This window comes from Grus americana, chromosome 2, assembly GCF_028858705.1.
Source record: "Grus americana isolate bGruAme1 chromosome 2, bGruAme1.mat, whole genome shotgun sequence".
NCBI lineage: Eukaryota > Metazoa > Chordata > Aves > Gruiformes > Gruidae > Grus > Grus americana.
Window position 1 is genome coordinate 79,987,299 of NC_072853.1, and position 26,981 is coordinate 80,014,279.

At 39.3% G+C, this 26,981-nt stretch overlaps 1 protein-coding gene across 5 annotated transcripts in view; it reads right to left on the bottom strand.

The window, feature by feature from the left end:
- Nucleotides 1-26,981, bottom strand: part of CTNND2 (catenin delta 2) — a 691,690-nt gene that overhangs the window by 320,478 nt on the left and 344,231 nt on the right. For all 5 annotated transcript variants that reach the window (XM_054816775.1, XM_054816773.1, XM_054816771.1 and 2 more), the window contains 2 exons: nt 6,031-6,065; nt 5,460-5,576 (listed from right to left, as the gene is read on the bottom strand). In XM_054816775.1, the coding sequence (XP_054672750.1) occupies nt 5,460-5,576; nt 6,031-6,065 (152 nt within the window). The remainder of the gene's footprint in view (nt 1-5,459; nt 5,577-6,030; nt 6,066-26,981) is intronic.

The following is a 26,981-nucleotide window of genomic DNA, read 5'->3' on the forward strand; positions in this document are numbered from 1 at the left end:
CTGCCTCCACCGCTGCAGCCTGTAAGGGTTCAATGTAGTCTGTAAGGATTCGATGAGCTTCAGCTAATTATCTCAGAAATGGTTTGCATGCTGGTATCATGGCAGTCCTCTGATGTGGCATGCTAATGACCCACAGGGACTGGGGTACAGGGGAAACACTGGGAGGGAAAGAAGTACAGGACAAAATACTACCCATCTGTACAATGCAAATTTACAAACATTGCCAGGAAAAGGTAATTTGGTCCTTAACGGTTGCTCAGAGGCCTCCAGTTTCTCTGTGTCACAGAGGATGGACATCTGGGGGCCTCGGGCAGTTCCTCAGGACCTTTCCCGCTTATCTGTGGGCCAGACTGCAACCTCATCAAGCCTTAACGACAAACCTCCTCAGCAATCACCCTTCTTCACACAGAGTTACATATCTGTGTTCACTCTCCTTCCTTCCATGAAGCTTTCTACCTTTTCAGTTGTTCTCACATGTAATGGGGGGTGGGGGGGGGTGGGGAAGAAGAAAACAAAAGAAAACAAAATGAAGGAGGTGTACTGACTAGGTAGTAACAGGCATGAATCTGAAGTAGTTGTGTGATTTTGAGGCAGTGGTGCAGTGATGGGAAGGGGAGGAAAAAACTGTCTTGTTTCCTTCATCCTCCATCTTCCCAAGCTTCTGAAATCTCAATTTTTGGTCCCCACAATACATACTCAGTCCCTGCAAAATGTTTTGGTTTTTTTTTTTCACATGTCTTTCCCCACTAAATTAACCAATTCTGCCATGAAAACACATTTCCCGAGCTACAGTCACTATTCAGTACTCCCGTGGCTTACATCTGTCTGAAGCATCCCTAGTATTATCTCTGTTCTGAACTAAATTTCACTCCTCCGCATGTTTCCTTCCCCAGTGATTTCAGGTCCTACAGTCACTGTGCATTCCCATCCCTCTCCCGTGACTCAGCTCCAGTGTCTTATATGCAATTAGCTTGGCTCTCACACGTCTGGTTTTTACCCTGATCCTATTTAAAGCGACATTTATCTTCGTTTGTGCAAGAGCAATATTTTTGAGTTCCCATTAGAAAGAGATAATGGTGGAGGGAAGAAATAGTTTCAGAGAGGAGCAGCCAGCTCTGCAGTCAGCTCCAGGTTGCCACGCCGGGTGTTACAGCAAAGTACAGTGGGGAGGAGGATGGATTGAGTGCCCTCACAGTGACACTGAGGGACCAGGCTGGTCCCTGGGACACACCGCAGCTAATGGCTACTGCCACTAGCACCAGCCTGTACCTGCCCGTCCTTAGGGGCTGAAGGTATGCGTGGACCACCGTCGTTCTGCTGGTGGCATCCCCACAAACACTTAGGACAGGCTGAACTCCCCTCTGACTCCACAAAAACTGTGTCAGATCATGTTTGATGTAAACTGGAGTGACATAGTGGTGACAGATCTATAGCTACGTAAAGACAAAGAGAAATCATTGCAGTACAGGGAAGTGGACAACAGAGATGTAGGTTCAGGTCTTAACTCAGCTGCAGCTTCTTGCGTAATTCTGGAAGTTTCCTTACATTTTGTTTGTTTGCTTCTAACTGGAAACACATGGTTTTGGGAAGCCAATTTATACTGAGTTGGGACAGAAGAAAGACTTGGGCAACAATGCAGGAGTTCCCCTCAGATGCACATAACCTTGTCCCAGGGTCAGCGCAATCACAGAAAACTTGTATGAGAGTTCTCAGGCTGACTCCGTGGAGAGCATTTCCAGCCTGCCATGGCAGTTACAAATCTGCTTGTCTTTGGCAATTATTACTTTAAAAACAGTGATCACTCTTCTTGCATTTCACCAAATTAATAAAAGCTTTCTATATTGGCATTATTTTTATTTGCTGATTCACAGTAAAGATAATTAGTGAGCATCTCCATTAGCAATGCAGAACCCCTCCTGTGTAAGCCCCTTTCACGTGACTTGTCCCATTAGCCTTTTTTTAAATGGCTTTTATTTGCTACTAAAGGAATAGCACATGTGAAGTGATGTTTGGGATTTAGAGTATTATAACAGCTGCCTGTTATGTGACGACTTTGTAAAACTAATTCTGAGAAAATCACGGTGCGTGAAACCGAATCATAAAGATTCTGACTACAGACACACTAATCCTCTACAAAGGCAAAGCTACTGATAGATTACCTCGTTAGACTAGACATGCACAGTTCAGAAAAAGAAGCTGTGGTCACATCCCTGGGCAAGCTTTCATATGATGATTTAAAAAATCTGCCTCAACTAGACTAGAACTGCCATGGCAGGCTGGAAATGTTCTCCTCAGAGTCAGCCTTGTTACTTAAAATACAGCTATGCAGTCAAAAATTGTAAAGTTAAGAGCTCAAAAGTTATGAAATGCCAGACTAAATTGCCTTTTATTCTATGACGCTCAACGTTTACTTCAAATACATAGCAAATAACAATTTTTAGAATACCCGTGTAGTGAGACATTTATACAGATCTCATTTCCTATTGGGAGATGGAAGGAATTAAGACTGAACGTGTCTATGAAATATAAATGCTGTGTGTGAGACACTTCAGAGTGAATTTTAAACTTCCTTTTATATCAAACTTCATATATTTGAGACTGTGCTTCCACAGCGTCTGGGTACAGCTGTTTGTTTTCAGGACACCTGCAGACTAACTGGGAACACCTACAACTAACCGTCAGTAGAAGATATTTGAATGACTTCACAACTATAACATCAGAACTGTAAGACACGGAAGGAAGGATATAATTAAATTTTAAGTGCAAAGTTGAACTGTCAAATATGAGATTTTTGTTTTCATTTAGTATGTGTGTTCTACTCATTGCTTAGAGATGTCAGAAGTGCTCCAGATGAAATCCCCCTCTAGTATGCTGTGCAATCCAAGCCTTAGCTTTGGGGTAAATGAGGCATGGACAGAAAATGTGCAAAACAGGGCATGATAATAATTGTTTTATAATGCAGTCATAAGAAATTCCAATTTTGTTGTACAGACAGCCTTGACTTTGGTACTTTTGACTTTGCAAACACAGTAACATTTTAACTGTCTGACATGTTTGTGATATTTTACTCTAAATTGAAAAAAGACCCCCAAACCAAACAGAAAATCCAGTATATGACATCCTAGTTGCATTTATGAGTGATTAGCAGAGCTGCAACTGTTAGCTTTGACATATATATCTGATTCTTCATTAAAACCGTAAGTGGCAAATAGCAATCTAGTTTCTTTATAAGGTGGGCCTGGCGCAGAGGAGTATGGGGCACCATGACAAAAGGCTTCACAAATACTTCCTGACAATGAAGAAGATCAAGCTTGCAGCTCTGTGGGGAGGCCTGCTCCCTTGTGAGCACATGCACCTGCCTGTTCTCTCCAAACCTATGTTTCTTCGGGACAGCTACTGTCCTGTCCATAACTCTATCGCTATTTCCTTTCTCAAACATCATTCTCATCACCCTCTTGTTCCCTCTCTTTGGACCTAACTCCTGATCCCATGAACAAACCACCCAACCAAGCAAATTCAGCTCCCAACTTTCTGACTGGACCTCCTGCTTCAACAAATCTCAGTTCCTCCCCTGATGGTCCCACACACAATCCCATCTCTATTGCTCCTCTTCTCCACCACTGTTATCCATTTGCCCACGTTCCTTATTCTCCTTCCCATCTATCTGCATTCCTATTTGTGTCTTACCTTTTTGTGATACTCCCCAGAAATTTGCTTTAGTACTAGTTTTCTTCACATACCCAGATTTCTCTCGATCTACTGTCTTCATCTTTCCCTAATATTTTTTCTTGGTTTCCACCTCTTCAGCCCGTTTCTGCCAGTTTCTCATCCAAGCTAGCCCCTCCCTGCCTCCCATCTCCTCTATTGCCATCGACCCAGTTTAATTTTTCTGTCGAATCACAGTTTGAAGGCAATCCTTATCATGCCAGTCATTTAATCTGTTTCTCCTCACCCCCAAATGAAGAAAAAATCAGGGCAAACTATAAGGGCTTACATTGCATCACGTTTTCCCAATTTTCTTCAGACCAAGCAACGTCCTAACAGATCTTAATCACACAGATGACTGAGTTCAGATCAAGCAACATCTTAACAAAAGTGTTAGTGACTTTGTTGGCCCAGAAATCTTGTGCACATGAAAGTGAAAAATTTTCTACTGTCCCAGGTTTGTCGGCTGTGAATTTTACTGCAAATCTTGTTTTAAAATAATAAAAAAAATGTTATGACAAATTAAAATTCTTCATTCAATCTGCAATGCCTTCCTTTCGTCACGTGATGACCACATTTCGGGTGATGACTTGTCGTTGCTAGAGATGTTTTGCAGAAGTGGCTGTCACATTCCATTAGCCTTTCCAGCTCAAGGGGAGATCATCCCCTTTGGTTTCGAGAAAGCTGAATTTGGGCAGCCACCTCAAAAGACGTGACTCAGTCAGAGGGTACTGGGCAGCGTGGGATTGAAAAAGACAAAAATGGCTCAACTGAGCAGAGGGAAGGAGATGTGGAGGAATACTAGAGAAAATTGAAAAGCCAAGGTAGTGTCAGGAGCTGCAGTAGGAGTGAAGTGAAAGTGGGTATATATTGTGGCAGATGGGAACAGAGTATCAGAGAGGAGACTGAAGAAAAGGAAAGGAAAACAGCAAATTAACCTGCTTTTTCAGTATCTAGTGCTACATCTGATAACAGACCTGTTAACCTGTTGGAAAACTTTGTCTCAGTCTATGTGACTCAGGAGCACAAGCGTTTGTAGACATCTGCTCTACCAATACATTGAGTGGCATGTCCCTCGTTCACTTTTGCTGTTGTTTAGCCTTGATTCACTTCCCCAACGGCTGGTCCTAGCAGAGGATCTATCCACTCTCTGCACAGTTCTGCAAACAGAATGGCTGCTAAGTGACCGGTGAGCCAACCTTTGAGAAAAGACTTCAGCTTTCTGGCTACAACTGCCATCGTCTGCGTCATCTTTAAAAAGTTCACCTAACTATTTCTGTCTGTGTACCCATTTGAAAATTTTAGTCTTAAGGAGCACCAGCTACCTGGCCAAGTGGTTACAAAGAGACATCAGAATTACTCACAGCCCTACACTACGTTCCCCTTTATTACTTTTGCATACTGAAAAAGTGCTGTTTGAAAGTTACTTTTGTAGTGGCGATGCTCAAGTCTTGTGGATAGTATCTCGTAAAGCCTTATAGTATAGTACAGCAATACTGCAATTACAAAATATTTTCCTTAAAATATATTCCACCTATTTTTTTCCCCACAAACTACCAATGAGATTCTCTCGATTACACACAAAACCAAAAATTAACTTGCAAAGGCAAGGAGGCAATTTGCCTGCAACTACACTGTCTTCTGCCAATATCAGAAAATAATCAAAAAAACACTATAAGATATGCATTCAATTTTAAAACATGAAATGTTACAAATATGTCTGGGTTCTAGAAAACACGTTTGTAGCAACATACTTTCACTGGCTGAATAGTCTTGTGGATCCAGTATCCCTGATTCCTGCAGTGATCTAATACAGGAGTCCACCAGCTCCAGACCAGTGGTGAGCTCATCTTCTATATCCTTCTGACCATCTGTAATAAAATTAGCAACATAAAAACATAAAAGAAAGGCAAAAGGTAAAACCAGTTACATGTGATGAAGCATTCACAGCTGATGAAGGAATGGAGAAAACACCAAGATCACATATTCAGGGGAAGCTGGCCACATTGAAAATTATGCCATCCTTTGAAAGCGTGGCCTTGGATTAATAGAAGCAAAATGAGAAAGTTCATGTCTAATCTTAAAAAAAAAGTTAGAGACACATTTAGCAATGCCTCCTCTCAAAACTCTGTGTTAATCTTGGTATTCTTTTTGTCAACCCTAACAACTTTTGCCAAATTTTGCCAGGTTTAAGTAGGTTTTTCACACATAAGCAATGAAAAAAAAAAAAGCATAAATAAATGTTTTCCTTTCCATCTTCTTAAGGAAATAAGATCATTCTGGGCGAGAATATACGTAATACATATATGTAGATAAGTATATTACCTTGTGTTTGCCAGTGAAACTGCTCTTCTGTTGAACTGAAAAGAGAAACAAAAAAGTGTTATTTTTTAATGATTTCATTCAGTAGTGTCCCATCAATATTCACATCTAAATCTATTCTGAAGGAACTGATTTAAGAATAAGGGAACTCAAGAATAAATAACATACTTAAAATATATCCAGTATTATTTTATATATTTTTTAATTAACGACTTGCACAGCATTCATTCAGCAGGAGGGAAGCATCTTCACTTCTTAATTAAGTAATTTAAAACATACATATAGAAACTGCCTTCTTAGTCTTGATATACAAATTACATGATTTCAAAGTAAAAAAATAGAATCATAGAATTGTTTTGGTTGTAAAAGTCCTTTAAGATCATCAATTCTAACCATTAACCTAGCACTGTCAAGTCCCCCACTAAACTGTGTCCCTGAGCACCACATCTACTTTAACATTTTGCAGCTTTTTTTGATTCTTCTATTTGTCTGATTTTCCATTTTTATAGATAAAGTTATGAATTGCTTTCTCAAGTGAACAGTTACATGTGATTTCTAAAATAAATTATGAGAATGATTACTGGTTCTACTGATCATTATGTGCATTTTTATATTATTCAAATGTGCAGCTAAGTTAATTCAATTGGCCTACACAAGAGAGTAAATTTAGATGTGCTTGTGCTTCTATGTACAAGCAATGGAAGGTCTTAATTTTAAAATAATGAGCATGCACACTAGAGGATAGGTTAGGTAGGGTTTTTTCCTATAAAATGAATGATATATTCAATTAGGCAATGAGTACACTTTCCTCCAAGGCATGATCTGTTTATGCTTCAACATAGGCCTTTCTCACATGCCAAGAATACAAAAAGGATTGAAGTCACTCAGTAATAATCACTCTTTTGATAATAGTGAACTGATTCTTTTATTATAGTCATGATTAAAACATTTTTTCTGTACATTTTTACAAGATATTTATAGGGGAGAACAAAATCATCTGTTGCATCCATCAGTAAAAAAAAAAGAGAGAAATTATTTTAAATTTTCAAACTATAAATTTATTTCTTCCTGATGTTGAGAATAAATGCTCTTTTTAATGAGTAAATGGATTTTAAATCTTGAATTTTTCTTGGATTTTTCCCTTTTCCCAACAGATGCTGGATCTCTTATGAATATGTGAATATAGCTCCTAGTATCTGTGTTCTGAACAAGAATAATGTAAATGAAATTAAATACTTCTTTTTGGAGGTCTCTTTTTACAGGAAAAGAACTTGGGTTAATTATTGATCAGATTTGATAGTGTTTAAAAAAATGATAATTGCCTAATTTACATATAAATAGTTCTAAAATGAACTTTCAATTTCTAGCTGACATCAAAAGTGTTAACCTTACAAATTCAAATCTCTATGTCATCATCAATTTCCAAATATCTACCATCTGTGGTTTATATTGACATACTCTAGTGAGATTTCACAGATTAAGAAGCTAGCCCTTCGATGAGAGACTCAGCTAAAATGCTTGCATTCAAGTCCACTGAAGTTAATACAGAAGATAAACATAGCCAGAGTCCTCTGGCAAATAACAATGGCAAAGTCCTGAACTGGAAGAAATTACTTCAATTTAAATCACCTTTTCAAATGGAGCCCTAGTGGGTGGTGACTAGGGACAGTGGCTCTTTTTGAAATAACTGTGTTTTCCAAATGTAAATTCCTTTTGCCTGATTTCCAAAATCACTAAACAACTGCAGCTTCAGCCGACACATTGGGACTTGAGAGAGGTCTTCCTTTCTGCAATTCACATCATCCATAATAAGCCATATATTACTTTCCACTATACAGTCACTCTTCCAGTATCCAGATTACCATGTGATAGATATCACCTCAAAAGACAGAAAAAAAAGTAATATCTCAGGTGGCATTCTTGCTGGCAGAATGAATTACTAAATGTTGCTGGCAAGAACACACTGATGTAAAAGACTGTGCTGCCTCATCCAAATCAGTGAGAAAAGAAAATCAAGTCTGTGCATAAAGAGTGAATTGCCATATCCAGGAATTCCTTTTTAAGCAATAAATTTGTATAAAATGTAGAAGTTCATTATTGGCATAGTACAGATAGTATTAAATCAATCACTAGTGGCTGATTAGTAGTGATCCCTAATATTACCAGTCTGACATCCATAGAAACATTCCAATGTATTCATTTTAAGAAATCTTAGACGGGAAGCTCTGAAAAAGGATTGCAATACATTTTGGCTATATTTTAGCTTTTCCAGTTTCAGTCAAGCTTCTCCTCACAACTACTGTAAAGGTCTTTGAATCAATACTCTAACTTTTATAGGCAGGGTAACAGATTCACCATCAACATTCTTATCTTCGTGCTACTTTCTTATTCAACATACCGAATGTGGAACAGGCTGCCCAGGGAAGTGGTTGAGTCACCTGGAGGTATTTAAAAGATGTGTAGATGTGGTGCTTGGGGACATGGTTTAGTGGTGGACTTGGCAATGCTAGGTTAACAGTTGGACTCGATGATCTTAAGCATCTTTTCCAACCTAAATGAGTCTGTGATTCTATGATTCTCTATTAAAAATGTATTTGCTCCTACAAGGATATCAATATATTCTGGTATGAAAAGTGTTGTTTTCCCTAGTTAAATTCATGTTCTTTAGCTTTTGAATGGTCCCACATCGTTGCACGTTACAGCTGACATTTCTTGGTTACAAACAGCTGCCTCAGTCTTGCAGACACACACATAAAGGGTTTCCCTAGAAAAATCTTATTAGAATTTGACACAGTTTAACTTTAGATACCCTGGGGTTTTTTTTTTTGCCTTTTTTTTTTTTTTTTGGTACCTTTTTTAACCTTTTTTCTTTTTTTTTTATCTTAACCTGTTTTTTTAAAAAATGAGCTTTTCCTGCTTTTGGCCTGAAAAGAATTCCTGACTGAAGCAACCTGACATATCGATACAGGGAGCCTTTGGGCTGTCACACAACTGTGCCAAACCTGCTTGAGTGAATAAAAATGCCTTTTTTTGTGTGTGTGCTTTTCTTTTAGGTGTTTTCCAGTTTCACAAGAGATCAGTACAACTGACTCTATACTCACATCAAATACATGAAAAGACAAAAAAAAAAAAAAGACAGAAGTATTCCCCCTGATAAAATATTCAGCATGTTCAGCAAAGTAAAGCTTTCTACTTTATAGTTTTTCTAAAGAAAAGGTTTCAAATTCATTATCAACCACTTTTCTGCATATTCCTGTGCCTCATCATATGTCTGCAAACTTTACTAACTTCAACTGAGGAAGCTGAGCAATAAAATACTTTATTGAGAAGTTCTGAACTATGGAAACCTGCAGCAAGCTTAGAGTTTGAGGAGGGAAGAGGGAGATTTTAACCAGAATTACATTAGTATACTATTAAAAAATAGTAGCATAGAATATTAATGAGCTGAGAACTCAGGCAGGTATAATTATTACCTCCCTTAACCTAAAACCAGAAGAATTATTATGATTTATTTGCTGTATTCTCTCATTATTGGTAGTCATTGCATCCTATATCTACTTCAGATGTTCTAGTACAAATAAGACGATTGTTCCACTTTTATTTGAGTGATATAAAGAATCCTGTGTCACCATTCAACGATACAACACTTTGATTCTTCTATACTTTTACTGCCTTCAGAAAATAGGATTTAATAAAGGAAAATCCCAGGGAAGCAGAATAACTTAAGAATGAGAAGATGATGCTAAAAAACAAACAAACAAACAAACAAACAAACAAAAACCTCAACCAAACAGGAAAAAGAATATTGTCATATGTTTAGTTGTGGACGTTCATCTTGACGCTAATGGACCTATCTTCTGTAAGGATGCGCTAATGCTGTGCCTAAAACTCTACCTTTAATAACCACCTATGCAAGGATATATTCCAGTAAAAGTTGTTTCACCTCCCCAGGCAAAAATAAGCAAAGTAAATATCCACAGAGTGGTCATCTTGATTCCAGCTGAACTCACATGTTCCCATTTCTGCACGCATGTAATAAAGGCACCAAAGCAGCGAGAAACCTTCTGTGTGTGACCTTGCACGCCAGGAGGCCAAAAGGGATGTGAGCACAGCACGCCGCAGGGAGCCCGTTTTGGGGAACATCACATGAATGGAGCGCTCGGGGAGCTCTACCTGTCTCTGCACAACGTGGAAAGATCAGAAGCACAAAGCGTTGGGAAAATGCAGAGTTCCTATGGTCAGCAAAGGATGTCTGACTATTGCCAGCAATCTGTTTACGTCAAGTTTATCACTTTTCAGGCATGGATAGAAAAATCCCAGTTTGAGCTACAGTATGTCTATAAACAAGCAACAAATCGGGCCTTTGGAACCCTTCATTATTTTTTCCTCAAGTACAGCTAAAGAAGAAGTGGGTGTCCTCTTCAAGACAGACTTGATAGGAACCCAGCGTGACAAGATGGGCTCTGTGGAGACAATGGTACTGTCCTACAACAGCCAGCACCAGCAGAATGGGGTGAGCTATGCATGACCATCAAACACCTTTCCTCACAATTTACGGGAGTCAAAAGCAGTTTTGGTGAATGCTCAAAGTGACACCAAAATACCGCTTTCCTGGACCATGCTCATGAGCCACGTTTCCATAAAACCACCATAACCAGAATCCTCATGGGAGGTAACCCAGAGGTGGGGAAGGCTGTTGAGAACTTTGGCTGAAGAAAAAGTGCCTGAGATATCCTCAGACAGCGTTGCCATAGGGCCCATACAAACACCCAAGGATTCGCTTTCAAATTTTTTTCGCCGGGGAGCAGCAAGGGCACCTTGGACTCAGCTGAACTCCCACAAGTCGGGAGCGTACTGGTGGCCCTGGCAGCAGGGACAACGGTGGGGCAAAGGCAACTTACATCAAACCCCCAGCCCAGCACACACCTTTAGCACACTACCTGGTGACAGCGGTACTTGCAGAATCGCTTGGGTTTAGTTTTAGACATTACATGGCCTAATGTGAGACCTGACTCCGTTCACATGAATGCCTCTTGATAAGCTTCTGAACCATCCAGTGCAAGAAGGAGGTTCACTGCACTGTATACACTTCTAGCATAGTATTTATTATGCAGCCTGCGGAATTTCATTTTTCTTATCCTGTGCACAAATATACATCAGTGCACATGCACATCGGGCCATATGATTTGGTGATTAAAATGTGCCTTACTGCTCCTCGGGAGAACACCATGGCAAAGAAAGTCAGTTCTTGCTAGGAAGAGATGTAGGTCTTCTTTCATTCACTCTTTGTGGCACACCTCTAGATTTATCACGGAGCTGGCATACAGGCTGCCAGGGTAAACTCACACTTTTGTATTCCTTTAATTATCCAGGAAAGGTTTGTGTGCTGCTTCTTTGTGTGAAGTCATTCAGTTTACAGTTGTCACTCATTTTTGGAGAAAGTGCTATAGCTATCTGCTACACAAAAGTATTTCGTCTAATTGTTTTCTAAAACAATTCATGAAATTATATTTAATGCTACTATAGAACAGCTATGAAAGTATTTTTACAAGGAGTTGTATCAGCACATGATCTTTCAATTATTTCTGCAATGGAGCCACACAAACATCGCTGTATATAATTACAAGCAGATACTGTCTCACTGATTTTTAAATTGCTATTCTGGATGTGGAAGGTGGAAGAAAAAAGATTCAGAAGCATTTCACAAAAAGTAAGGAGGTTGAGAAACTAATATTTCATCTAAAGCAAAGGAGAAGGAGATTTTAAATTAGCAGTACACTTCAGGTTATCTGCAAAATAGTAAACAATCTTTAGTATCAACTATCTAAGAAAAAGAAAATCTAAAATAAATTTTACATTAAATAATCCCATGAAAAAGTACCAACGTCTCAATATAGCACCACAGAAAAGATCAACCCCCAAGAGCGATTTTTTTTGTTGCCCAATTTAAAATTACACCAAAATTTCTGACTTCAGTAGTCACCTCTACAGATGTGACACAGTAACCTCTCTCAAATATTTATGCCCACTCTATTAGTCAGCTGTGGTATCAACTTGGCTACTGTATCAAGAAGTCCTTCAGATGTTCCAACAAACCTAATCCAATCCCCCTACCACAATCCCGGAAAATGTGAAAAAAACCAACAAACCAAAATAAGGAAACAACACCCCCCACAAATCCACAGATATTTTACTGATGGCTGCTCTTTCCTACCCTGTGAATTTCAAACTGACTGTTTAAATTATGACAAAACTCTTCTTAGCTGTAGATGCCAGAAAACCATTCAGGTGGTTAATTCCCACCTTAATTAGAAAGGCCTTGCTGCAAGTTCCTACAGAGAAAGAGAATTGTCTATGTTTTTTTTCCCCAGACACATTATTGTTATTCCCTAGGCTTTAAAAAGCAATAGCAGAACTTTGTGGCTGTGCTATGAATGTTTTGTAGTTATTTCCAAAAATGCAGGGAAATATTCACAGCCAAATTTTCAAAACAGTCCCAAGATCAATGCTTTCCTCTGCATTTAATACTTGCAAGAGTTTGCAGGCATGATTTTCCTTTAAAAGCAACTTTTTAACTGCTCCAGTCCTATTTATGGCCAATTTTCCTATACCGATTGTGCTTAATAATAATTGTTCTATTTCTTCTTATTTAAATGCGATTTCAAGTTCAGTGTGCTACACTGCTAAGAGCACTGTTTAAGTACAGAGCACGCACAGAAAGCCAGCAGCGGTCTTGTGTTCCACAAAGTGCGCTGCTTAGGTGCTTGCAAAGCGGGCAGCAAAGGCTGCTCTTTAAAGGAGAGAGCATAATACAGGCTGTTTCCCTGTAGTTTTTGACAATCAATCCTAAAATGGTCAACAGGAATATCAATTATAGTATTTTTTTTTTGTTTAACTGAATTTATTTCACATATACAAACCCCCAAAAAACACTTACTGAAGTTTTGATTGAACTTAGCCACCTGGAAATAAAACACTTGCTCCTTAGCTTGCAATAGCAGCCAGTTTCCTTTAGTTTCAGTTCTGCAGATAGTTACTGGCGTGACAGTGAAGACACAGAAGCCTTTCACAGTGGAAGCTTGCAAAGCTCTACTATTCCAAGGAAAAGAGTTTGCAGGGCAACAGATGTGAATACTTGTTATATTTTATTTAACGTTAAACTTGAAAGCAATGATGACATTAGGGAAACAAGTATTACATGTTTTCCCTATTCTCACTCTTCCCTCAGTGTCCATTTCTGGCCCCTACGTATCCCAGACAGGATACTGGGCTAGATAGACCCTAACTCTGAATCAATACCATCATTCTTATATTCTTATTTAGAGAAGTTAAAATCAAATCAAATTACTTCATTTTGTAATTTTCCTTTATTAATTAATTAAGAAAAAGGATGATGGTTTACAAAAAGAAGGAATTGGCTCAGGGCTGGATTTCTGCTAAGGTAATAATGTTAGTTCTTCCTGCTTGCTTCAAACCTGTTTTTGTTTGAGAAAGGAGCTCACTTCCAAAACCGAACCATGTCAACAGGAGCACATTTAGAACAGAATAGAATAGAATAGACTGGACTGGACTGGACTGGACCGGACTGCACCAGACCGAACTATTTCATTTGGAAGGGACCCACAATGACCATCTGGTCCAACTGCCTGACCACTTCAGGGCTGACCAAAAGCTAAAGCACGTTGTTAAGGGCTTTGTCCAAATGCCTCTTAAACACTGACAGACTTGGGGCATCAACCACCTCTCTAGGAAGCTTGTTCCAGTGTTCGACCACCCTCTTGGTAAAGAAATGCTTCCTAAGGTCCAGTCTGAACCTCCCCTGGCACAGCTTTGAACCGTTCCCAATGTGTCCTATCACTGGATACCAGGGAGAAGAGATCGGCACTTCCCTCTCCACTTCCCCTCCTTAGGAAGCTGTAGAGAGCAATGAGGTCACCCCTCAGCCTCCTTTAAATTTTAAATTTTGCCCCTTCTCCACAGCATCGCAGTTTAGATGGTAGTGTACTACCATATTTCTTCAGCCCCAGTGGTGATATTTGGATCTGATCCAAACAAAACAAGCATCTAAGATAATATTTGGAAGGAACTTAAGTGCTCAAGAAATAAATCAGGAATTGCAAATTAGAGAAATGCAATAGTGGAGAGGTAAAATCATCTCTGCCTTGAGGCAACTGTGCAGTTTAGTGCCTAAATCACAACGCAGCCTATCAGTACCCGTAAAACTGTATTCTTCAAGCATGCCGTGTAGACAGGATTGCACAGAAAATACAGTAATGGTTGTCATGCTTTAAAGAAAACAACACAACACCTGAAGGATAAAATGAGGTCCTGTTTCTTCTTTCCCTCTTCCCTCTTCCCCAGTAATTCGGTTATTAAAGCACTTCTGCACAATGTGACAGAACTAGGTGTAGACAGCCAATGTGGCTCCACTAAGGGCAAATTGTGCCTGACAAATTTGGTGGCTGCATACGACAGAATTACAGTGTTGGTGAATAAGGGAAGGGCAACTGACATCATCTACCTGGACTTGTGCAAAGCATTTGACACTGTCCCACATGACATCCTTGTCTCTAAATTGGGGAGACATGGATTCGATGGATGGACCACTTGGTGGATAAGGAATTGGCTGGATGGTCGCACTCATAGAGTTGTGGTCAACAGCTCAATGTCCAAGAGGAGACCAGTGATGAGTGGCGTTCCTCAGGGGTTGGTACTGGGATCAGCACTGTTCAACATCTTTGTCGACGACATGGACAGTGGGATCGAGTGCACCCTCAGCAAGTTTGCCGATGACACCAAGCTGCGTGGTGTTGTCAACACACTGGACGGAAGGGATGCCATCCAGAGGGACCTTGACAAGCTGGAGAGGTGGGCCCATGTGAACCTCATGAAGTTCAACAACACCAAGTGCAGGGTCCTGCACATGGGTTGGGGCAATCCCAAGCACATCTACAGGCTGGGTGGAGAATGGCTTGAAAGCAGCCCTGAGGAGAAGGACTTGGGGGTGTTAGTGGACGAGAAGCTCAACAACACCTGGCAGTGTGCGCTTGCAGCCCAGAAAGCCAACCGTATCCTGGGCTGCATCAGAAGTGTGACCAGCAGGTCAATGGAGGTGATTCTGCCCCTCTGCTGTGCTCTCGTGAGACCCCACCTGGAGTACTGCGTCCAGCTCTGGAGTCCTCAGCACAGGAAAGACATCAAGCTGCTGGAATGAGTCCAGGGGAGGGCCATGAAGATGATCAGAGGGCTGGAGCACCTCTCCTATGAGGACAGGCTGAGAGAGTTGGACTTCTTCAGCCTGGAGAAGAGAAGGCTCCAGGGAGACCTTCCAGCAGCCTTCCAGTACCTGAAGGGGCCTACAAGGAAGTTGGAGAGGGACTGTTTACAAGGGCATGGAGTGATAGGACAAGGGGTAATGGCCTTAAGCTGAAAGAGAGTAGATTTAGATTGGACAGAAGGAAGAAATTCTTCACTGTGAGGGTGGTGAGGCACTGGAGCAGGTTGCCCAGAGAAGCTGTGGCTGCCCCCTCCCTGGAAGTGTTCAAGGCCAGGTTGGATGGGGCTTTGGGCAACCTAGTCTAGTGGAGGGTGTCCCTGCCCGTGGCAGGGGGGTTGGAACTAGATGGTCTTTGAGGTCCGTTCCAGCCCAAACCATTCTATGATGATTCTATGATTCTATGATAATCCTGTTTTATTCACTTGTGAGAAATCAAAGCAGTATCTAAGTTGAGTGTAAGCATCTTTCCTATGAAACCTCAATCCTGTATAGAAAAAAACACAATATTTTAGTTAAGGGTGTTCTTTATAAAAGATGGCACTACAACTACCTTCTCTTTGCACCAAGTTTTGAAGAGTAACAGTAATATCCACAAAAGGAAAGACAGTTTCCCAGTGGAGCAGAAAAAGGTACTGAAGATCCAGAGGTGACACTGAATTTCATGTAAGGTAGCTTAAACATCCTGCCCAGCATTTTGACGTTGGGTAAGAAATATTCAGCAAATTGAGATTGGTTCTGTTCTGAGGCACATAGTCCCCTATGCATTGTGTGAGCACTACAGGAACTCAACCCAAACCATGGATGATTGGAGACAGTCACCTAAAAATAAGCATTACAACACACTTTTTCTGTAACTTTTTGGTTCTGGTCTATGGTACCAGAACAATAATCTCTACAGAAATATGGTGCAATATAAATACAATTCCTTTAGGGAAACTCACTTCTGTACATGAAGGTTCTGCAATATTTCTTCCTAGGACAGCTAACTGCTAGAGCAGGTAAAACCCCACTAGTAACATGAAGCTCCTCATCTATTCATTTCAGACAAACTGCAGGAGGATACCACTTCTGCGCAAAACTCAGTCCTTAAGATGCAGATCAAGCTGAGTGCCTCACACTGACCATTGTTTTAGGTAAATTATCTGAAGTATGACTACACTTTTATATCACTAGTTCAGCTACCATATTTGTTCTGTGTTGTCCTTGAGAACTAAGATGAAAGTGATTTTCTCTAGGTTTTGAGGGATGATTCATTTTGACTTCAGCACTTCCTTAGGGAAATGATGCAGACAGAAGCTGGACGGCCTCCACCTTGAAGAAAGCGCATTCCACGCAGGAAACTCCCAACACACGCATAGCCTGTCACTGTTTGAAATCGCACATCACAGCCCTTCCCAGTTCCTCTCCCCTACAGCCTCTTCAAATTAGCTTCACTCAGCTCCTTCCAGGAAACCCCTTCAGGGCTCTTCACCTTTGCCTCTTTTCATGTAAACAATTCTCTCTTTTTCTTTCTATTCCTTCTCCCCTCCTACAGAAGAAAACACAGAGCCAGGATGTTTCTGCTTTTTACTTAGCTGATGATTTTGCTATTCCCTTTCCTGCAGCTGATGCCTGTTTGGGCCAGGAGCAAACTCCTACTGTGCCGACACAGTGGCAGGAAGTCTCCTGTAACTAACAAAGAATATTCTTAATTTTAATATATGGTCTGAATTTTGACATTGAACAGAGTGCATGGTAGTCATCTCTGCCTTACATGTTGTCTTTTATTTCTGTATTCTCCACCACATGTGTGGACGTGAAACCCTGAAAAAAAGGAGAAGATTCTGCAGGGAGCAGGAAAGATTTTGCTGATCCTTTTTAAAGGAAGATTAAGTAAACATTTTGAAGTGTACATTTGAAAAGCCAAGTTTAATAGATGTGTTGAACAAGTTATTTTCTGTTGAGATGAAGGAGGAATAATCATAGAATAATTTAGGTTGGAATGACCTCTGGGCATCATTTGGTCCAGTCCCCGCTTAAAGCTGGGCTAACTTCAAAGTACTGTCCTGGACATAATGTTGTAGCAAGGTATGCGGGAAACTCTTTCAGTATTCTGCTGTTCAGAATTTTTTTAATTAATACTCATTTTTTAAGAGAGAAAATAAAAACTGGTAAAAGATAAAGTTAGAAGAGTTTGATGAGCTTACATGACACAACTGAAGTCTGAGAAGGGAGCACAACAAGGGAGCTACATTCTATCATGTAGCCAAGCTAAACAACAGGAGAAAAAGAAATACTCAGAGGAAGCATACAGGTGGGACAAGAACAAGCAGGTTCAAACTGGGCATTGAAATTTTTGCTGGAAATTTAATAAAGGTACTAAAACATCGTGGAAGCAGCCATCCCCATCCAATGAGTTGAGGTGGAAAAACCATACCTGATTGTAGAAGGCTGTTTGATAAATTTATTGCAAAGCGTTGACATTAGTTTCAGCTTCAAGGAACTGGACTATATGCCAGGATGGTCCCTCCAGTTCTGTATTTGAAATAATCTTAATCTGTGATGCTGGCAACCTGGTGATTGTTACATAAAGTAGTACACACACAACTGCACAAATTAAGACTTCATACCACCAGTAACACTGAGCACTGGAGAAACTCAGTTGTTCTAGAAGCAGGCAGTACCAAGAATCACGTATACAAGAAATGATGAGTCTTAAATTTACATTTCAGTGGATGCATGTAAAGGCAGGAGAGAACTACTTTCTAACCTAAAATGTTGGGTGAATGTAAAGGTAATTTGGCCTATTTGGTGAGTGATAAGCAGCTGGATCAACCCCCGAACAATTGCTATTGATTTATGATTTTAACTGTGGGAGTAAAAATTCTTATTTGTAAACTGTCTGTTTGTATACAGGGTTGACAAATTATCCAAGTAGCTAAAATGGCACATGGTAATAACAGCTATTTAGCTATATGGATAACCTTTAATCACACATTCATTACTGAAAATGACTAAAACTGTATTAATACAATCTGACAAAAAATAAATGTAACCTTTAGACAGATTTGGAGCTTTGCTGTAAGCACACAGTCTTTTTATCCTGGCTTTTTCCACCACTAAGGCTCAGAGGGGAAAATGAGAATCAGTTCCCTGAGAAAATAATATTTGTTCCATTATTCATTGCCTACCAGTGACTAAAGAAATACAACACAGGAGACACTATGCATGTAAAAACAGGCTCATAAGTCAGACATTTGGTTAAGACAGCTGTAAGAAATACATTATAATTCTATTTTTAAAAAATTGTATGTAGGTATTGAAGAGTCTATTCCTAAAGAGTAACAGGATATCTTTGTAGAAGCTTGAAGAAAATGATCTTCCAGATATTATACTAGTAATACTGAGAGCAATAATATTCTGAATCATCTTTATTCTTAGCAGAATATTACAATATAAAATGATGTGAAAGTTACTTGACAATAAAAACGATCCTTTGAAATTTTGTTGTTAACAAAAGGATGAAATCATGTTTCTACTCTACATCTAGAACATGAAGTTCCACAAGATAGTTAAATATTGCATCTTTTCATCTTGGTGTCTGTACGTAATCTTCACATTTCAATATTGAGTTAGAACTTTGCAAGAGAACTTTGGCAATATGATTTCCTGATCCTGTGTGCACCGACTTGTACTTTAAAGTCTGTCAGCCAGGTAAACCACGAAGGGCTGCATTAGTCGTAAGAGTTAGACAAAATCAGATCAAATGAAAAGACGATCGGTCTCAGTCGATCTTGGAAGTTACACTCATGACTTCCTTCTTCTGTTTGGCTTTTCCATAACCTATCTGTTGCTCACTGGCTGCATAGCAAAACAAGTACCAAACTCCTTGTTTGCATCTATTACCATGCAGCTGATTTTGTTACAGCTGAATGGCAGATTTGTTTCCTAAAACTTGTGTAATTCAGCTCTCTCACTCCTGTTTTGGGCAATCCTACTAATATTCATGAAAAACAAAAGCATACCTTTGAATTCCCATAGTACTGTTCCTTTAAGCTGCCAAAAAGACCATCTTTCTCTCCACAAATTGGGGAGACCAAAGCGGAGAGTAAATTGGACCAGTAGTGAAAGCTACTTGTTACTTAATTATCGCCAAATTTTTCCCTGCAAATCTGACTTCATGTTGCATTAAAAAAAAAAAATTACAAGAGGCTTGGCTGTATGCTTTTATCATTTGTAAAAAATTAAGAGACCAGTTAGTCTATCACTTATGGTAACACTGAGGTCATATCTCAGAACCTCCCAATGGAAGAATTCAACTGTTGAGACAGCTTGCTTGATAAAACCAAATTCTACCTATTGCAGTCCTCAAAGCATTTCAAATTGGAAAGGTTGCAACACTTTAAAGTGTTAAGATAGGGCACTGATCTTCATTCGGCTCAAGGGGCCATCTAGTACTTTCTGACAAGTCTGTATAATTACGCAGAAAAATATTAAACTGTATTAGGTTAAGTAAAAGCACTATTTTTCTCCTCTGACTCTGCTGAAAAAGCAAACAAGGGAAATGAAACACAGATCTCAAGTAACTAGCTGAGCTTTACATTGGCAGATACAATTTTTTAAAAGCCCTTTGTTTTGGCGAAAAGGTTCCTGAACCATAGGAAAATTAAGTTCTTGGCCACCTATCCAAATCCCTCTCTAGGACGCCTCAACATCACTTGTTCAAAACAATTAATTAAAATTCTTTCTTCCCCATGGCTGGTAGATCCAGAATTCAGTTAATTTTCACTGCAGCTCATGCCACTAAGTGATACTTTTCCCTTCATGCCCATCCTAATCACATGTTCCATCATCAGAAATATTACATATACATAAAATAAAAGTTACCAGCTTTGCATTTATTTTATCTTTCTTTTCTCTAATTACACTAAATTAAATTTGGAGGCATTCTCAACTGAGTTATCCCATCATTTTGCTAACTCTGCAACTTCTTCTCTTCAAATATCTTAATGTATGTTTAAAAGCCAATTGTAAAATTGAGAATTTTATATTACTTGTTCAGTGCATCTCGGACATAGTCCAATCAAAAAGCTAAATCTGTTTTCACTGGCAAAACAGAGCTAATATGAAAAAGAGGAGACTGATTTATTTTTTTTTCTTCCTGCATATGAATCACATAAAATCTGTTCTGGACTTGACAAAATAAATTTCTCACAGTATCGAAATGCTAAAGCTTATAGTTGAAAACAATTAGGAAAGCAATGTGTTTTGTGGCCATTTTGAGGAAGAACAGTATTTGTAAGTTAACTTAAGGGCAGTCAGTGTCAAAAGCAGAGACAGCCTTTTACTCCCAACAATCTAGTTCAAACCCCTGCTCAAAGCAGGGTCAATGGGCGCTGGTTGGGGGGTATTACCAGGCTTCAACTGTTAAAAATTGTGTCCAGATCTTAATGTTTTTCCATTTTAAAGAATATAATGAGTAAGGAAAAAGTCTATAAAGAAAACATGAAAAAAACCACTGATAAAATTTTAAGAATCTCTAGCAGTCAAACTATTTCAACAATCTTGTTTTCAACAATATAGCTCATAAAACTGTACAGGACAACTGTATAGTTTTGACTGCAATACAGGACAACTTTGGAGTTAGGATGAGACTGGAATAAAAGTGATTTCTATAGAGCCAAAAATTATATCCGGCCTGTTTTCAATAAGAATGATGTTCTACTGAGGGATCATGGTAAGGAGAATTCAAAGAATACAGTATACTCTACATCCCATGACGAACTATGTATCTCCAGTCCAAAACTGAAATAACTATGATAATCACAGATTTTATTCATCTGTCAAGCTGGGGATGGCACCTTCTAAAGAGACATTACAAAGTATTGTACCTATTTAAGAAAGGGGGAAAGAAACTAAACCAATCACAACTCAAGCCTAGGCTGACCTCCAAAGTTTAAAAATTTGCTAATAATTCCAATTGTAATGGTCAACAGGAAAAGTAATAAATGCACTTGATTTTACTAAGGTTTCACACAGCACATCAAATGGTAAATTTCTCTCAAAGAATAAAGAATGGAAATGTAGATCTAATATATCTGGAATTCCATCAGGCATTTAACCCATTATCAGATAACACTGCCAAGTTAATAGCTTAAAAATAAAGTGGGAAACAGTACAAGGTTTGAACAGTGGGCATAAAAAAGGCCGGACAAGCAACAACCAGTGGTGTTAAACTGAAGATGAGCAAGAGGGAAATGGCACAGAATTACTCAAAAATCAGTCTTGGGGAAATATAGTTTTCCACAGGAGTGTGTAAGACAAATTCAGCCAATTTGAAGATGAGGCAAGATCAGTACCTGAAATGTATTAAAGCAGTTATCTGATATCAGATAAGACTGGACTTTTTGTTCCTTAGGTTAATTCCAGCCTCATCTTATCATGAATTGGATTCAATTTTTTTCAGGAAATTAAGACTGAAAATTGTCTTCCTTCTCCTTGGAAAAGTACCTTTTTTTTTTTTCCCCTCCCTCCATAATGAAAAATGAGGAAATAGTTTTTGGTCAAGTTGCTGAAAGAAAGCAGGAATTCTGAAAATACGTTATGGTCATCTATAAAATAGAACTTATAATAGCAATACAACTTCTATAACTCACAAATAGGTCTTTAAGAAACTACTCCAAAATGTAATGTCAATAATATGGATAGTCAAATGGAAAGACATTGAGGAAACCAAGGTTTACTGTAATTACCACTACATGCATAAAACAGTAAGTTAAAACGTTATTTGGTCCAATATATTTATTAATCTTTTATTCGACATGGAATCATTGTCTGTAATTAAAAGAGAAAAAAGCATAGGACAGTAAAGAATAGACACAAAGCTATATTAGAAGCATAGCTATTTGTATCCATAAGCACCATAGCATATGCACATTTCATCTGCACATTGCAGCATATTTTCATCTTCCATGATGACAAATAAAAGTTAGTTTTAATTCCAGATTCCAGGAGTCAAGGAAACTATATGCCTCTAGTCTGGGAGAAAGCAGCTCTTAATCTACACATATATGTATGTACACATACATATAGGTACCCAGACAAAGCATTGACCCATTTGAGTACTTGAGAATCATCTCTCTTTGTACAAATCTTTATATTAAATCTAATGTTATATATATTTTTGAGAGCCTAAAATGAAATTTGGCAATTGTAAACATTCAAATGATTCCCTAACATACTTGTTTACAAAAGTCAACATTTTAATTATCATGATGTTAATATCTTGTAGCTATTTATAAAAACTTGTATCTAAAAATAAAAACTATTAGGCAAATTGCATGTGAAGTTTAGGTGATGCACACTACTAGTGGATAAAAGTTTTCTGTCCTATTTTTCCTTAAATCATTGTTTTCACCATTGACAGATTAAATTTTAAAACATGTTCTTCTGCAGCACTGCGAGCCCGAAACACCTTTAATGTTTCCGTATTAGAAGGAAAAACTGTCTCCTCAAGACTCACGTGCACTACAAAGCCTGCTTTAGAATAGCAGAAGTGCTTTGAAGAATTAATGTATAATTAAGTAAAAAAAAAAAAAAAAGAAAAAAAAGTAGCCCGCTCCATCACAGACCAACTCCTCTGAGTGGCGGGTCAGTGCCAGGCAGCTGCAGAGCAGGGAGATGGAGATGCTGACAAAAAAGGAGCGCAGCAGCACCCTCGCCTGCCTCGCTAACAGGGTAAGCTGACCTGGAGCCCGGGGGGAATCCAGAAACACCCAAGCACATGAGTGAGCATATCGTCAGTACTAGAGGAAAAGGATCAAGAAGGATTTCCCAGTAAATCCGCATGAGGAAAACTCTCCTACGGCAGATGGTGTTTGTGAAAATGGTGGCTTGACTGCCTAGGTCATTCCTGCCCACCCCAACCCAAAGCAATAGGGTCTTCTGACAGAGCTGCAAGTTTGCTGCTAACTGCACCTGTACTAGAAGTGCAATCTTTCTGAAAACCTTTAACATGGGTTCTTTGGGGGTTTTCAGATCTTTTTTGTTTCCTTTATTTTAGAACTATTAGAACTATTTAGAACTATTTAGAACTGCCATCTTCTGCCTATTACAAAAAGCATTAATGGAACCTGTGACAAGACCGAGCCCACTGGAATCCCAAATACTATTTATCCAGTGAATAAATATATTTATCTCAAACAATTAATGGATCCTCTCATTTCTTCCTAAGCAGTTCAGATTTTACTCAAATCAGTAGGAGTTGAAGAAGATAAATTACTATGCAAGTGAAGTTGCCCACAAAACACGACATTAAAAATAGTTATTTATTAAGTAACTTGATTCCGAATATATGAAGCAGATATGTTTTGAGCATGTCAGTACTTATATTAGACGCATACATTTAACTTCTGTGAACTTAGAGCCAATGCAACTTGGAAAAAACAGGTGACTTGTTCTGGCTTGTACAGCGTACTCAGCATTACTGCTGGTGTCCTCCTAACCAGGCCATTACGCGTAAGAAGCCTGGCCGCATTTAACATCCAGTCTGAAGTTGCATTTCAGGTAGGAAAAAGAGAAGGAAAATGTAACCCCTATTTTTACTTCTAAACTGTGAAAATATAACCTGGAATCACTGGGACAGCAGAAGCAGCAGCCCATGATAACATCTTCTCAGGGTCGAACTACATTTTTGGCAATGTATTTGATAAGAAAGAATTGTTTCAATTTCCTCTTCAGCAGAGGGCAACAAGACCTATGTGGCATCACCTGAAAAGCAACCTGAACTCAACAACAAGCCTACCTTCACTGCAATTCACTCGTTAGAGCTCTGACACAAGGTATGCGTGTGACAGACAGGGCAACCTTTCTCACGGCTGCAGAAGAACAACCTGCCAAGATCAAATGGGGCATTATCTAAAGCGCAGGGCTATCTGACAGAAGATGGCCTTCTTCCCCTTTTTCCTTCAAGCCCTTTATAAGTTTATATTAGAGTAAAGAATAACCTAAGACTTCTGTAAAAAAAAAAAAAAAAGAAAATCATTCCTTGTCAGTCTATTACTTGTTACAGGGCACTTGACATAGTTACCACGTGTGACAAATTCAACTTCATGGGGGCTGCTGACCGCACACTTATTCTGTAGTTTTTTGCTTTCTTCCACAGGGCTCAAGCTTACCTGTTTACACAAATGGATTCGTGACATCTGCCCTATTATTTTATGAAAGCACTGACCACTTGAAAATAAGTCCGCAGAGAGCCATGCCCTACCATGACGTGGATGATACCTGCCCTGAATTCACCTTTCTTTCTCCTCATATCCCCAATTGCTCCCGTCCTATTTTGCATCTTCCCTGCCCCTGGCAGGAACCCCGCAGCTTCCGCTGTCAGACTCCATATTGCTCCGCTGCAGCGTACATTGCCTGGCTCTGCATCTTAACTTACTGCATCAGAACAAAAGCAAAATCATACATTATGCAAACATCTTTCAAAAGAAAGATCTTTTTGCAGCATACACTGTTACTTGTCACCTACCTACCTCTGTTTTATGTGGGAAAAGTCACTACATATCAGAGGGAATTAATTACGATATGGCTTTATTGCATGGCCTTGCTGACAACATTTTGTAGAGATACATGGAAGTATGTGACTAATTTGGGTTTATACATATGCCTACTACACAGAGAAGTAAGTTTGAATCAAACAAAGGCAGAACTCTGGACAAGATCCACGAGAGCTATTCTGACGCTCTCATAATTATGTGCTTCTGGGGAGTATGACGATCTAACAAGTCACCATCGAGGAAATGGAGAGGTCCCTGTTTTCCACCAGCAGCCCAGCAGAAAAAGCGTCATAGCTTCTCTGTGGCAGCATCTCCTCACAGCCCGCAGGAGAGAGCTGTGCCAGAGAACTGCAACAGCTTCTCCCGTCAGCAAAGCGGAGCCACCAGCCACGGGTGACCACAGCGCAGATACTGCGCTACTGCAAATACTTTTCTGACCCTACCACGCTAAATTCAGTGCATTTCCATTTCCTTCCTGTTCAGTGACAAACTGAATGTGGGCAAAATGCTCTTCACTGGAGTGCCAAATAATAGTGCCTGCCTTACCAGTACGAACTCCTCTCGACTTCTGAGGCAAACACAGTAGCAAGGTCAGCACACCTTGCTGGTCCCACTCCTGCCTGATGTGCCAGCAGCTAGTCCACTCGGCAGTCATACTCTTTGGCTATGGAAGTCACGGGCTAATAAACCTAACACAAAACTATTTTCTCTACAAATTGGCCAAATCTATGTAGCAAGTTCTACACATATTTACAGCAAAAAAAATATTTGAATAATTATATAAGACTAGAATATGGCCCAATCAGTAGCTAAGAGAGTTTTTTTAATGGGGTTTTTTATTTGATTTTATTTCTGAAGCTACCATCACTCCACACATCACGGTGTGAATCACATTTAAAACTAGTTTAACCTTATAAATATTCCAGTCATAAACTTTTTTTTCTCTCTTTGTCTGACTTCCACATTTAAATTTTAGTCTACCACTTTATCAATTTACAGCTTTAAGGTTGTGAGTAATACTTTGATTTTTATACAAATGGATTACTGGATCTACAGCTGTCAGTACAATTATGGCCAAGACCTTTGTAGCCTGAATCAAATTACAGAAACATTTAAATAGAGCCTACTAAAACGAATAACCTATAAATGAATATTCTTGACAAAAATAACATATCTCCAAGAAGTTGGTCATTTAATAGGCTTTTATTGTTCATTAAGTATGAACTCTGAAACTGTGAACTATTACGTATTGACATATGGAGGATACAGTTTAAACACAGCAGCAGTAATTTCAGGACATAACTATCTCCTAAAATTTCTCTAATGCAATGCATATAAAACATTTAGACAGAATGAGCTACATACTTCACTTCAGAATCAAATACAGATACAGATAGTAAATTTGAGAGAGGTTACATGTGTGAGGTGGAAGGGGAATATACTGAAAACCAGAAACACATGCTAGAGGTTACTTCCTTTTCAGTGAGCCAGATCCAAAACTGAGAAATTTGGTGCTCAAAATGAAGTCACGATGAGACCTTGCATCTGAAAATCCTACACTTACATTTGCATTCATAACTAGTCTCACTAAGTTTACAAGTCTAATACCCTCTACATCCAAACTGCTGTTCTGGACCCTCCTTGTCGGACTATAGGAAATTAAGAAGCACTCTTCAGTTGTTTGTGTGCAGCACATCTATCCCCTCTCTTCTTCAACTCAAGGGAAAGGCAGCTGGGTGAAAATACCACACGGATTAGTATCGGTGTGGAGACAAGCATTTGGACCATCATAATTATGTAGAGGACAGGACAGAGTGCAGCCTCAGCAAGGTTACAGATGATGCAAAATTGTGAGAAATGTCTGAGAGACCAGAGGCTTGTGCTGTCATTCAGAGAGACTTCAGTAGACTGAAGAAATGGGCTGACAGAAACCTCATGACGTTCAACAAAGGGTGTGCCATGTCCAACACTTGGGGAGGAACAACCCCATGCACCAGCACAGGCTGGGGTCTAACCAGCTAGAAAGCAGCTTTGCAGAGAAGGACCTGAGGATCCTGTTGGATAATAAGTAGAACATAAGTCAGTGGTGTGCCCTTGCAGTAAGAGGTGGCCAACATCACCTCGGGCTGCATCAGGAA